The sequence below is a fragment of the Rasamsonia byssochlamydoides genome, assembly GCF_041956645.1.
Source record: "Rasamsonia byssochlamydoides strain NRRL 3658 unplaced genomic scaffold VTN77scaffold_11, whole genome shotgun sequence".
Lineage (NCBI taxonomy): Eukaryota > Fungi > Ascomycota > Eurotiomycetes > Eurotiales > Trichocomaceae > Rasamsonia > Rasamsonia byssochlamydoides.
Genome location: NW_027192394.1, coordinates 384,534 through 397,930, shown reverse-complemented (window position 1 = coordinate 397,930; position 13,397 = coordinate 384,534). Strand labels below are relative to the sequence as shown.

General features: G+C 47.9%; 7 protein-coding genes across 7 annotated transcripts; 5 read left to right on the top strand and 2 right to left on the bottom strand.

The window, feature by feature from the left end:
* Positions 1–285: 285 nt before the first annotated feature.
* On the top strand, positions 286–1,773 carry VTN77DRAFT_903 (uncharacterized protein; the record flags this gene model as incomplete). The annotated part of the gene is made up of 4 exons (XM_069425593.1): positions 286–406; positions 467–516; positions 577–1,705; positions 1,769–1,773. 4 exons carry the CDS (start codon positions 286–288, stop codon positions 1,771–1,773), a joined length of 1,305 nt encoding a protein of 434 aa, XP_069280384.1.
* Positions 1,774–2,526: 753 nt separating this feature from the next.
* On the bottom strand, positions 2,527–3,543 carry VTN77DRAFT_902 (uncharacterized protein; the record flags this gene model as incomplete). The annotated part of the gene is made up of 2 exons (XM_069425582.1): positions 2,527–3,423; positions 3,490–3,543. 2 exons carry the CDS (start codon positions 3,541–3,543, stop codon positions 2,527–2,529), a joined length of 951 nt encoding a protein of 316 aa, XP_069280383.1.
* Positions 3,544–3,815: 272 nt separating this feature from the next.
* Positions 3,816–4,982, top strand: VTN77DRAFT_901 (uncharacterized protein; the record flags this gene model as incomplete). The annotated part of the gene is made up of 2 exons (XM_069425571.1): positions 3,816–4,533; positions 4,594–4,982. 2 exons carry the CDS (start codon positions 3,816–3,818, stop codon positions 4,980–4,982), a joined length of 1,107 nt encoding a protein of 368 aa, XP_069280382.1.
* Positions 4,983–5,961: 979 nt separating this feature from the next.
* VTN77DRAFT_900 (uncharacterized protein) lies at positions 5,962–7,360 on the top strand (the record flags this gene model as incomplete). Its single annotated transcript, XM_069425560.1, has 5 exons — positions 5,962–5,996; positions 6,058–6,236; positions 6,287–6,384; positions 6,861–6,903; positions 6,951–7,360. 5 exons carry the CDS (start codon positions 5,962–5,964, stop codon positions 7,358–7,360), a joined length of 765 nt encoding a protein of 254 aa, XP_069280381.1.
* A 484-nt stretch (positions 7,361–7,844) lies between these two features.
* Positions 7,845–9,558, top strand: VTN77DRAFT_899 (uncharacterized protein; the record flags this gene model as incomplete). Its single annotated transcript, XM_069425547.1, has 5 exons — positions 7,845–7,956; positions 8,019–8,175; positions 8,241–8,872; positions 8,923–9,149; positions 9,211–9,558. The coding sequence occupies 5 exons, from the start codon at positions 7,845–7,847 to the stop codon at positions 9,556–9,558; spliced, it is 1,476 nt and encodes a 491-aa protein (XP_069280380.1).
* Positions 9,559–10,097: 539 nt separating this feature from the next.
* On the top strand, positions 10,098–11,536 carry VTN77DRAFT_898 (uncharacterized protein; the record flags this gene model as incomplete). Its single annotated transcript, XM_069425536.1, has 4 exons — positions 10,098–10,151; positions 10,212–10,751; positions 10,833–11,027; positions 11,105–11,536. The coding sequence occupies 4 exons, from the start codon at positions 10,098–10,100 to the stop codon at positions 11,534–11,536; spliced, it is 1,221 nt and encodes a 406-aa protein (XP_069280379.1).
* Positions 11,537–11,643: 107 nt separating this feature from the next.
* Positions 11,644–13,176, bottom strand: VTN77DRAFT_897 (uncharacterized protein; the record flags this gene model as incomplete). The annotated part of the gene is made up of 2 exons (XM_069425525.1): positions 11,644–12,788; positions 13,023–13,176. The coding sequence occupies 2 exons, from the start codon at positions 13,174–13,176 to the stop codon at positions 11,644–11,646; spliced, it is 1,299 nt and encodes a 432-aa protein (XP_069280378.1).
* Positions 13,177–13,397: the final 221 nt, after the last annotated feature.

Sequence of the window (13,397 nt, the reverse complement as noted above, 5' to 3'; positions counted from 1 at the left end):
GTCTTATTAGCCACACGGAGTCACGGGCTAATCAGACTCCACGGCTCTGATTACATCAGCGCCTGTTGCCTTCCCTACCGTGTTTTTTAACCCCCACAGTACTACTGGCGTGCCTTGACGAAAATTACTGAACAACCCCGCCGACTGGAGTGAAGATAGGATCCTGCTCAGCGTCATCTGTCCTGTTTATCCTTGGACTGGATAAATTACAGGACTGACGGAGTAGTCTTTTACCTTAACGAGCAGGGCTTTTGTCAACCCAGTCACACGTCGTTGTTGCCCAACATGAGCTCGACTCAGGCCAACGACGCGGAGAAGAACATTGAGATATGGAAGGTGAAGAAGCTGATCAAACGGCTCGAGGCCGCGAGGGGAAATGGGACATCCATGATTTCTCTCATTATCCGTGAGTGCTCCTCTTTCAAACTAACCAGTTGATTTGCGGCTACTGACTGTGTCTCTCCAGCCCCAAAGGACCAGATTTCCCGAGCTGCAAAGATGTTGGCTGAAGAGTTTGTATGTTCATCCCTCCTGCCCACACCATCTTGAACTGGCATGGAGCTAACTGTGTTAAAGGGTACGGCGTCCAACATCAAGTCTCGCGTCAACCGCCTGTCAGTTCTGTCAGCCATTACGTCTACTCAGCAGCGTCTGAAATTGTACTCTAAGGTCCCTCCAAATGGCCTCGTCATCTATTGTGGCGAAATTATCACAGCGGAAGGCAAGGAAAGGAAGATCAACATCGACTTCGAGCCATTCAAACCGATCAACACGTCTCTTTATCTTTGCGACAACAAATTTCATACCGAAGCTCTCAGCGAGCTGCTCGAATCTGATCAGAAGTTTGGTTTTATAGTCATGGACGGAAATGGTGCACTCTTCGGGACGCTCAGTGGAAATACCAGAGAGGTCATTCAGAAATTCACTGTCGATCTTCCCAAAAAGCATGGTCGTGGTGGTCAATCTGCGCTACGTTTCGCGCGTCTTCGAGAGGAAAAACGCCACAACTATGTTCGCAAGGTTGCTGAATTGGCAGTTCAAAATTTCATCACAAATGACAAGGTCAATGTTGCTGGGTTGATCCTTGCTGGATCCGCAGACTTCAAAAACGATCTCAACCAGTCGGACATGTTCGATAGTCGCCTCCAGTCGAAGGTCATCAAGGTTGTCGATGTTTCATATGGCGGCGAGAACGGCTTCAACCAGGCCATTGAACTTGCCTCTGAAACTCTGGGAAATGTCAAATTCATCCAGGAAAAGAAGTTGATCGGAAAGTATTTTGAGGAAATCAGTCAGGATAGCGGCAAGGTCTGCTACGGCATCGATGACACACTCAAAGCAATGGAATTGGGAGCAGCGGAAACTCTGATTGTCTACGAGAACTTGGACATTACCCGCTGGGTTCTGAAATCCGCTAGTGGCGAGGAGGTCATCCTTCACACGACCAAGGCTCAGGAGGCAAACCGAGAGCTTTTCATGGACAAGGAGACCGGTCAAGAAATGGAGATCGTCGAGCAGACTCCGTTCCTTGAGTGGCTTGCTGACAAGTACAAGGATTTCGGAGCTACATTGGAATTCGTGTCCGACAAATCCAGCGAGGGAAACCAGTTCGTCAAGGGCTTTGGTGGTATTGGGGCCATGCTTCGCTACAAAGTCAATTTCGAACAACTTGCCGATTATGATGACGACGATGAGTTCTACGACGGTATGTCACGTTTGCAACCTCTGCCTTAGATGGTGGTCACACTAACAGGGACTTTAAATCTAGATTGACGGTTTTGTGGCCTCGCAGAGAGCGAGGATGAATGCCCAGACGTCCTCAAGGTGGATGTTCTGACGGCTCGCCGTGTCGAACGCAAGAACGGCGCCAATCAGAGCTTCAAGGCTGTTTGGACACCATCCATAAGCCTTAGCACTCAGAGCTCCACAAAGTTTGTCCGAGGTTTGTCACCTGTCTTGGTGATATGCAGGAACTTGGCAAAACGCTGATTGATTGTCTGAAGGGCCATCCAAGCTCCGCATTGTGGATACTTGCACCAGCATCGCGTGAATACCCTGAATCCCTGTTTTCCAATTGCCTAGAGAATTGAAGAGGCTAGGGGGGTTACTTGGTCAAAAATGTTGGTGTCTGCATAAGACCACCTATCTTGTAGGGACGGATAAATGATAGTTGGGGTTGCTGTTGTCAAGCAGTCACTATTTAGTGTATCGAGGCAACCGCAGTTTCGTGCTTCTTGTTTTATGCCATTAGTCACTCGCTTCAACTTAGAAGATTAGGAAAATTAAACTCCCTTTATTTATCTCGGATCATCATGGATCCTCTCTACCGCACAGTGATAGACGTATGTACATACAAAGTTTAAGCATGGTCCATAAGCTCGGGTCCTATAGACAATTTACACCAGAAAACAAACATTGGAAGTGTCCCTGCTCTTCGAAATTTAGATAACACCGACAAATCATTATCAAGGGACGCTTAGATGCCCTTTCTAGATACTATCTATCGATGAGCACTTAACGATGCTCCTAGGATGATGGGATAAGTCCGTCCTTCCAACTCCCCAAGTCTCTGCAAGCCTTTGTGAATTTGCTTAAATCCTCGAGTATTCGCTCCATGGAGTTGGGGGCGTCGGCACTTGGAACCTGCTCACACTCGACAAAGAATATGTACTGCCAGGGGCGTATCAGGCTCGGTCTGGAATTGATGCTCGTCAGATTCATTCCGTGGGCCTTGAAGACTAACAGGGCTTCTGCTAGCGCCCCTGGCGACGAGTGTTCGATCATGAAGGATATAAGAGTCTTTTGCTTCGTGGACGGGCTGTCAGGCATTTCCTTCTCCGTCGCGCCGCTCGCCAGGCGAAGAGATACATTGTTCGTCCGTTTGGAGCGGACATTCCTCAAGATGAGGAATCTCGTTGTGTTATCGGCTCTATCTTCAATGTTTGTTTCCAAGACCTCAGCCCCATGATACTCTGCCGCAAATTTGCTGGCAATTGCCGCGGTGTGTCCGGAGGTATCTTTCGAGACAATCTCCGCGGCCTTAGACGTCGAAGAGACATCCTGCCTCTCGACACCTTTGAAGTGCCTGGAAAGAAAGGCTTCACATTGTCCCCAAGCCTGGGGATGCGTGTATAGCTTGGTTATAGACTGGTAATCGTTTGCACTTCCTGATAGAGCTGCATTCTTGTGCGTCAGAAGGCAATGGTGAACGGTCAGAAAATGTTCGCCACAAACAGCTACATCGCTGTATAAGCCTTCACGATCGGCGAGGAGGTCTAGGGTTTGGACAACAGAGCCATTGGTCGAGTTTTCGAAGGGGATTACCGCATACTCAGCCTCGTTATTCTGGACGGCGGAGAAGGCGTCGGCGAACGACAGGCAAGGAGAGAGCACCACCGAAGGGCCAAAGGTTTCTAGGGCTGCCTAGTTCAATTGTCAGCGAATAGACTAGCATAGGAAATTCAACGCTTAGATTTCTAGTCTCCAGACCTGATGCGAAAAGGAAGCTGCGGGGCCGAGAAAAGTGACACGAAGCCCCTCCATATTCTCGTAAAGACTGCTCCCTAAGGGGCACAAGACATGTACACTATCGAGACTCGTAAAACATGCCGGAGCGTTCCATCAGGATGATGAACGATGTAAATGAGAATTCTTGTGGACGACGCTGGGGTATTGTGTTCAATATGTATCTAGCACCTCTCACAATGTACTCCAGAGACAGAAGCAAACATAACAAACATTGATTGTGTTTCTTGACAAAAAGTTCCAAGTTGAACCAACACGAGTGTTGGACCAAGTAGTACGCAGTGATGCAAATGGCGACAAGTTTTCGCAGCCCATCATGCTTTGGGAGATTTTCTACAGGCGTATCGCTGGCTTTCAGCCGCACAATCTCATCATCTATTCATAGCAATCTACATCATGACCTGACAGCGCGTCGTCTTCCTCTAATCTATGACTACCTGTCTCCCCAGCCATCTCATCTCTTGAACCTTTCTTTAATGGACATACTTCCAGAGCTGCGCCCTCAAGTATCGCCAGAGAATAGCCTCTCAGTGACCCTCCCATCAATCCGTCAACCGCGTCGCATGGCAGTAGGTCATCACTTGATATATTTCCCACCCCAAGTCACATTATCACAGTTGCTGCCAGATGGCACAGATATTCTACACTATCCAGGGGAACCTTTTAATCATCGCCTGTGGGCTGGTGGTAATATAAAGTTTCCACCGGAAGGGGGCCCGCTGCTGAACGGCCAACGTGCAGTTTGCGTTGAGGCCATCCGGGATGTGACTGTCAAGGGACAAGAGGGAGAGGAAAAGGTCTTTGTCAGCATTGAAAGACGGTTCACATCAGTGGAAGAGAGTGAAGACGAGCAAGCCATCAGACGCAGGGTCCTTAAGAACAACGAAACCAACTTCGAGGGCGGCATTATCACTGAACGAAGAGACCTGGTGTTCCTGCGAAAGCAGAAATCGGAGAAACTTGAGTATGGTAAAGCTCTGCAAGAAAGGAATATTAGGCTTGTAAAATGTACGCACCATCGATCTATATTCGCTGAAGATGCTGACCTGAATTTGTTCCCTACCAAAGCCCCTGCAAACCCCGAAATCAGCCGTAGGATAATACCTACAAAGGCCTTACTATTCCGTTACTCAGCCCTAACGTTTAATGCCCACTTGATTCATCTCGACAAGGCATACACTCGAGATGTCGAAGGTCACCCAGATCTCCTCGTACATGGGCCCTTGTCTTTGACGCTTATGCTCACCGTCCTTTCGTTTCACCTGGCCAAAATGGGACGGGTGATTAGAGAAATCGAATACAGGAACCTCGTTCCTCTTTATGTTGATGAGGAAATGAGAATATGTGCTAAACCAAAAGAGAGCCGTGACGCCGGCTCCTGGGAAGTATGGATTGAAGGACCGAGCGGCGGACTGGCCGTGAAAGGCACAGTGTGGACGGAGAATGCGCAAACATAAGAGTTTCATTTCCAAGGACATGAGTTTTGTGTCTACAGTTACCCTCCGCCTGTTGGGTACGTGTCTAAGTTTACTCTGGTCTGACGGTAGATATGATGAAGGATATGGAATTCCTAGGTGAGCTACTTTACTACAAAATGCTGTATCTATCTACTCTATTGTAAAGAAATATCATTCTTGTTACAATTACCTGAGCATTGACAAAATTACCTAAACATATCAGCCAAATTTATGAGATCTGCCTACCCCTTACTAGTAAGAGATATAGAAATTGGCAAAGGGATTGCATAAAAATTATATATTAGTCAGGGACAATATATATTAGTGAGGGACACAAGATATTAGTACAGTAAAGGATATGGTAAGTATTATTATAGTAACGAATGTGCATAGGTAGGAAGCCCACCTGGAAAGTAAATATCAATACTACCTAATACAAGCAAGGAATATAGTGTCAGAGAATTTTCCACTCAACTAAAAAAGGTGCCATGGCAACAATTCTTAGCTTAGTACTCTCTTCCTGTTGACATATAGCGACAAATATGATAGACTTGGAAAAGTTACGGTATAAGAGCCGGTTGACTTCAGCATGAAGCAGGCTACTTGAGTCAGGATGAGTAAAACCGAAGCAGATCAACGGAAAAAATTAGCTGAAGCTCATATCAAACCTAGGAACGAAGGAGGTGGAAAACAATACGGAGTACATAGAGCACTCAGTCAGACCGTTAAGTGGCCGGAGAAACTTGAATTTCCGTGTACAACACTACTCCGTAATCGTCACGCGTGCCTGGAAGCGGGTGGAAATTGCCCACCCATTTCCAGACTAGCGGCGTTCAATATCTACCGGCAACTTGTGGAGCCAGTTTCATTTTCTCTTTTTCACAATCCTTTGGGGTCAACACTGACACCCGAGCACCGTGAAGAGAATGTCAAAACACCATTATCTCAAGGATTGATACATTGCTTTTCTTGGATCAAAATGGATGTCTTCTGGTCTGCTCCGCCGGTTTCCAGGTACATGTGCCTGCTTTCCTGTCTTGGCAAAGCTGGATATCTGACAACAGCGATCGTGCAGGACTCTAACTGCACTGACTTTCGTTCAGTCTGCTCTAGTATATGGTGGCCTACTTAATGGATACCATATCATCTTCAGGCTGGATGAAATTCTCAAATTGCCACCAGAAATATGGAGACTTGTTACTCCTTTCCTTCTCACTGGACCTCAACTCGACTTTCTGTGGGATCTGTACTTCAGTACGACCAGCTGATACCTCCTCACAGAAGTCATCACTAATTGGATGCAGTGTATACTTATGGCAGCGCCCTAGAGACGGGCTCATCCCGTTTTAGTGCGCCGGATGACTTTTTCGTTTATGTGCTTTTTGTAGGCACAGTGATTGTGGTAAGTAACAGGATTTGCTACGCTTTTCCATCGCCAAAGCACCTACCACGTCTCCCCAAAACATATCCAGAAAAAAACGAGAGAGAGAAATAAAAGATTTTGTGTGAGAAGGAAACTCCAATACCATTATGGATACTATTTGCCGCCATTTCTGCTGCGTTTTATGAACCTTCACCTCACATATCTGCCCGCCCAGCCTCTCCTAGCTGAAGCGGTTCCTGGGAGTGAGGAAGATTGCCCTTGCATCTCATACAGCTCCTCTTTAGGTCAATCCACTGGACTGTATGCGGTGCAAGAATGGTGGGATATCCAGTTGAGATAGCCGTGCGTGGGAATAGCATCTGCGCACGGTGGTTATGGTGCCCTACATTTAACATCTCATTACACAAATTGTAGCTTTCTTCTCTTTGCTTATTCTTTCAGTGTTAAACACTTCCCACTGCTTGATATGGGGTCAACGTACTAACTCGACGAAGCTCACTGCAGGCTGTCTGCTTGGCAGGCTGATCTTTACTTCCGGTACGGACCTCAAGTCAAAGTAAGCACATACATACTAACTCGACCAGCTTTAATTCTTGCCTTTGTCTACACATGGGCACAAGACAACCGCGGCAGAAAAGTGATGTTTTTTGTAATCCAAATCCCGGCCGAATTTTTGCCTTTTGCCATGCTCACTGTCACCTTTGTGATGTCTGGATGGGGAGGTGTGAAGAGCCAGGGCACGGGTATCCTTGCTGCACATTTATACGACTTTCTAACACGTATCTATCCAACATTTGGTGGTGGAAGAAATTACATCACCACGCCTGCCTTTGTTCGGAGGCTATTCGATGGTCAGCGTGACACAGCTCGCGCATATGGCACAGCCTATCGCCCAGGACAGTCGACGCAGGGCTCTTCCTCGAGTGGTTGGAGCTCTTCATTTGGAACCTCATGGAGTAGCAGAGGTGCAGGCAGACGACTGGGTGGCGACTGAGGCACAGAAGTCAGAAGTCATCTTGATAATTTCCAGGAATAGGGAATGAAAGAGACCGGTTCAAAGATAATTCACCCAGAATTAAGATTCCTCGGCTCAGTTCATACATCATCTACGTAGAAGTTGATTCCAATTACGTTATTATAGAGAGAAGTAGATTCGTACCATCCAGAAGACAAGTTTCCAAATGGTTCAACATAGAGAACCATCTATGATTGTCTTAATAGTGTTGTTGTAACTATTACACACATGCTGGCTCGGCAGTATTGGTCCCGTGCGGGCGTTGTACCCAGGCAGTACTAGCGTGCCACCCGGGGCAGTTAGGATTTTTGTGCTAACCTATTTTGTCGGGTCAAGCTCGGTCCGCACTGCAAAATTTCCCTTCGATTTTTCCTCCAGCATCAACGATTGAGAGCGCATTCTCCAATCGCGCCTTCCGCAAAACCAGGTAACCAGTTGCACTCTTGAGTGCAGACTGTTCAAAATGGCAGCTTCTGCGTCCAAAGGAGATGTCGATTTTACCATCAAGCCTGAGGCAGTCACGCCCAGCATTCCCACCTCCGAGTGGCCGCTTCTGCTGAAGGACTACGACAAACGTGAGTATCTTCGATGCATCATCCCTGTATTATATATAATCGCCCTTCTAACTGGGCTGTAGTTCTGGTCAGAACTGGCCACTTCACACCGATCCCAGCCGGTTGCTCCCCTCTCAAACGGGACTTGAAGTCGTACATTAGCTCTGGTGTGATTAACCTTGACAAACCGTCGAACCCGTCAAGCCATGAAGTTGTTGCTTGGCTGAAGAGAATTCTCAGGTACTTTTCCTTTCCCCCTTCACTGTCATACAAGCACAAAAAGAGAACTAACATTATACGGATAGGGTTGAAAAAACTGGCCACAGCGGCACTCTTGATCCGAAAGTTACCGGATGTCTGATTGTCTGCATCGATCGTGCTACTCGCCTTGTTAAGTCGCAGCAGGGTGCCGGAAAGGAATATGTCTGTGTGATCCGTCTCCATGACCGGCTTCCGGGTGGCGAGGCCCAGTTTGCTCGGGCTCTTGAGACACTGACTGGAGCTCTGTTTCAACGTCCACCTTTGATCTCGGCTGTAAAGCGTCAGCTCCGTATCAGGACGATTCACGAAAGCAAGCTTTATGAGTTTGACAATGACAGGCATCTGGCTGTCTTCTGGGTCAGTTGCGAAGCAGGCACATATATTCGAACCCTTTGCGTCCATCTGGGTTTGCTTCTAGGCGTTGGAGCACATATGCAGGAGCTCCGCCGTGTTCGCAGTGGAGCGATGAATGAGCAGGATGGGATGGTTACGCTTCACGACGTCCTTGATGCTCAGTGGATGATGGACAACCAGCGTGACGAGTCTTATCTGCGGAAAGTGATTCGTCCATTGGAGAGTCTGCTCACAACCTACAAACGGATCGTTGTGAAGGACAGTGCCGTCAATGCTGTATGCTATGGCGCGAAGCTTATGATTCCTGGTTTGTTGCGTTTTGGTAAGTCTGGTAGACTCGAATCTGATTGATGTCATGCTAATTCTTTACAGAGGCTGGCATTGAAGTCGGCGAAGAGGTTGTACTTATGACAACAAAGGGTGAAGCAATCGCTATTGGAATTGCTCAAATGTCAACTGTCGAGCTCTCTACCTGCGATCACGGTGTGGTCGCCAAGGTCAAACGCTGCATTATGGAGCGTGATCTCTATCCTCGTAGGTGGGGATTGGGACCGGTGGCGCTTGAAAAGAAGAAGCTGAAATCGGCCGGCAAGCTGGATGTCAGTACTTCCTGCATTAAAAAGCCTAGCTTCTAGATAATGGTTGCTAACGTTTTTCCAGAAATACGGTCGGCCTAATGAGAATACTCCCGCAAGTTGGAAGAATGAATACAAGGACTACAACGCCCCACAAGAAGCCACTGCTGCCCAGTCCGCGCCAGAAACTACGGCCAAGGACGATGCCGCTTCTGCTCCCTCAATTCCACCACCAAACGGTGCCCCTTCTTCTCCGGCATCTAAAATGGAGGTTGATGAGTCCAAAGAGGATGAAAAGAAGAAGCGCAAACGACATGAAGGCGAAACCCCCGAGGAACGTGCCGAGCGCAAGCGCAAGAAGAAGGAGAAGAAGGAGAAGAAAGAGCGACGCAAGTCGAAACAAGATAAGGATGAGAGTGATGACAGTGACTAGGCGACTCGAGACCGTTGACACGATATGATTCCGAGTTTTTCGCTCCCATTCATGTTTTCCAAGTGTTCTGTCAATTTGAGTTCTGTATCATATTTGCTCTGGCTGGAGTCTTGGGTTAAAAAGGGACATCGTTATCTTTGATGCGGTTCAATTCTTTCAGTTTTTGTTCCAAAAGGAAAAGTGAATGTACCTCAAAATATTCGAAATTTGCCTTGAAAAGGTGGTGCTCAGTTAGTCCAGGTAGTCCATGAATAAAATTAAAATAATATAAAATGACTACTTCTGGTCTCATTCTTTTGACAGGTAGAACATTAACTCCCCAAGTTGTAAGCGTATGGGCAGGTCATGTTTCTGCCATGTCATCCTATGAAGGTGATGTCAGCTGTTGATTTGGGGTGGATGACTCCGGTTCTCCACATCCCCTCACACTCCAATACCTTCTCCTCATCATCACACCCTGCACAGTAACACAAGCAGGAACTTTCGGCTGCTCATAAATTTTCAGTATACATATTGAAGTGCCCCTAGTGTGTCTCATTATGGCTGCAGAACTCACCTCAACGAAGCTTAACGCTGAGAGTCACCTTCTCTTGGTACGCCTTATCCTGTGTCGCCCCCGTTACAAGTATTCCTAGTCTGACTGCAATAATTAGGACCAACCGCTCCTTCGTCTTCCTCATGAGCTGGCGCGACGAAATTTCAAGTCGTTGCAGCGGGTTGTCGAGCGTGAGAAGGAATACATCCTACCAGCCCTCAAAGAGGCTGCCAACGGCTCCCTCGCGGGAACCCAAAGTCCGGAGCAGACGCTCGCATCTCTTGACGCCATGATTGCCCGCATGCAAGGCTTGAAGAGGAAGATGGAGGCTCTACAAGAAGAGGAGAAAAAGATCCAGACTCAGTCCAGGAAGCGCATCCAACATCTGCAGGACCTTTATAAGATACAGAGTTTGGCGGATGTGAAGTACGACGAATGGTCGAGAACACGGTTGGATAGACTGCTGGTGGACCATATGCTCCGTTCGGGTTACTTGGAAAGTGCGAAGCAGCTGGCGCGAGAGAAAGGAATCGAAGATCTTGTGGACATCAATACCTTTGAGCAGTGTCAGCGGATTGCGGAGAGCCTGCGTCGTGGGGAGGCGAAGGAGGCGCTGCAATGGTGTGGGGAAAACAAGGCGGCTTTAAAGAAGAGCCAGGTATGTAGAATCTCCCTCCATTTCATGAATAACAGGGATAGCCCAGGTACGGACAAAAATAATTGCTAATTCGGTAAGTAGCATACTTTGGAGTTCGAACTACGACTACAACAGTACATCGAGATGGTCAGGACGGGCCAGAGAGACAAGTTGCTTGAAGCGAGGGAACATGCAAAGAAATATTTATCGCCCCATCTTGAAACACAGTCTAAGGAAATCCTCCAAGCTGCGGGTTTACTTGCTTTTCCCAAGGACACGGATGTAGAGCCGTACAAAGTAGGTCTAAGTCTCTAAGAAAATGGATTACAGGCCTGCTGGGAAAGGATGACGTATGCTAATGATGTCTGTCCTAGTCCATGTACTCACCAGAACGCTGGAATTATCTGTCGGATCTTTTCGTTCGCACCCATCATGAACTTCTATCCCTACCATCTCGTCCTCTTTTGCATATTGCCCTTTCCGCCGGCCTGTCTGCGCTCAAGACGCCATCCTGCCACTCTGCATATGCATCTTCGAGCTCGAATTCACGGTCGGCGACCACCTCGGTTTGCCCGATCTGCTCCACCGAGTTAAATGAGCTGGCCCGTGGTGTGCCGTACGCTCACCACAGCAAGAGTTCCGTGGAGAGCGATCCGATTATTCTGCCAAACGGGAGAATGTATGGACGGGAGCGGCTCCTAGAGATGAGCAGGAAGGCCGGAGTTGTCGGAGAGGGCAAAGTGAAGGACCCAACCACGGGCGAAGTGTTTGACGAGAAGGACATGAAGAAGGTTTATATCATGTAATATCATGTAATGTAGAATAGTCACTTGTGTTGAAGCATCATAATGGTAATGATGACCACGATGATCAAGAATCATATATAATACACGTTGATTACTTCTACAACCCTTTAGTCGTCATCATCGCTACTATCATCTTCCCTTGCTCTCTTCCTAGCTCCCATCAATGGATAAGTATCTTCTCCCTTGACCTCAAACACATACGTCCTCGCCTCTCGATCTTCCCCCTTCCACCCTCCTCCCTTTCGCCCACTCCGACTTTCGACCACGCCAAGGGTCCGCGCGTGCGAGTAGCCCGGGTACGACTTCCAGGGGAAGCGGAAACTGGTCACGACCCGCAGGCCAGCGTGACGTGCGAGATCGCGGATATTCCATAGCGTGTACGGTTCGCCTTCGAAGAGAGTCACTAGGATCTGACCGCGTGTTTTGGGTAGTGTCCTTGTTCGGTTTCTCTCTGTTGTTTTGTCATCTGTTATGTTGCTATCGCTGGATTCTGACTCAGTATTATATTCTTCTTCTCCTTCTGAGTCGGTGTATTGTTGGTCATCATCGTCATCATCATCGTCAGCCTCGGTTGGAACTGACGAAGAGAGCAACGGAACACAAGCCTTGAAGAACGCCACGAGAAGTTCCTGATTCGCGCGGACCTGCCGATTCACGTCCGTGGAGAGGCCCCCGACATGCGGGAAATTGAAGCAGATGATGTCCCACGGTCCTCCTTCTGCTCCACCGCTATCGGCGACGCCTTTCCGATCATGACTGTGCTCGCGGGTCTGTACATTCTTCTTCTTATTTCGGGAATTCCCTGCCCTCGGAAACCCATTGCGGACTTCCTTGCCGCCGCCAGCAGCGGTGCCCAGTTTCCGGGCATCGACCGAGAAAAGAACCCTGCGTCTGTGATGACGACTTTTTCTGTCGAGTTTCTTGTCGTCGCTGTCGTCGCTGCTCACGACATCTTTCGCATCTTCTGGAGACGGTTGATCTCCATTCTTCTCTTCTTCTGCTGCTTCTTCCTCGTCGGCCGGTTCTTCACCGACAGGATCTGGTTTTTGTTTCCCTTCATCATCATCTTTGTCTTGGCTTTTGCTCTGATTTTTGTTTTTGCCTTCGCCAGCGAAAGCACCGAGAAACCTGTTGACGTTCTCCTCTGCCTGCGGGTACTTGGCATGGAGCACCTCCTTGGAATCGTAGCATGTTGCAAGGATGTATCTGCATCGATGGTGCTCTACTAATGAGCGAGCGAATGAGAAGTCTCCTGGGATGAAACAGTTAGCTCGGATTCGGATATGCAAGAAGCAAGAAGCAAACATGCAAGCATGAGGGAGAGAGGGAGAGAGACGAAATGCCGAACGACTTGTATATTTATAATACATGACATGGGATTGACACAGTTCACTGTTTTCAATGTAATGCAATTAATCTGATTCAACTCCGACTTAGGTAGGCGTAATTTTACGTAGACTTGAAAATTATTAATAAATCGACTCACCTTCCCCAATCAACAAAATCCGATCATTCCTTCCAAACGGAATGGTAGGAAGGAGATGTGGCTGGTTCTGTTGCTGTTGCTGCTGATGTTTGCGTTGCCCGCCCGCCTCCTTTTCCTTCGTGTTTGTGTTCGTTTTATTTTTCTGTGATGACATCGTTGACAGCCTAGAGAAGGAGTGCATTTTCTTCTTGCTGTTCTTGTTGTTCGGCTGGATTCTTCCATGATGCCCGCCATGTAATGATTTCTTCTTTGATTTCGCCATTTCTTTTCTTTCCCCCCCTTTTCTCCTCTCTAGGTTTCTCCTGGGTGGAATGGTATTGGTATTGTGTCCATGTACTGTATAGGATATATATAATTGGAAGGGAAGGCGGGTAT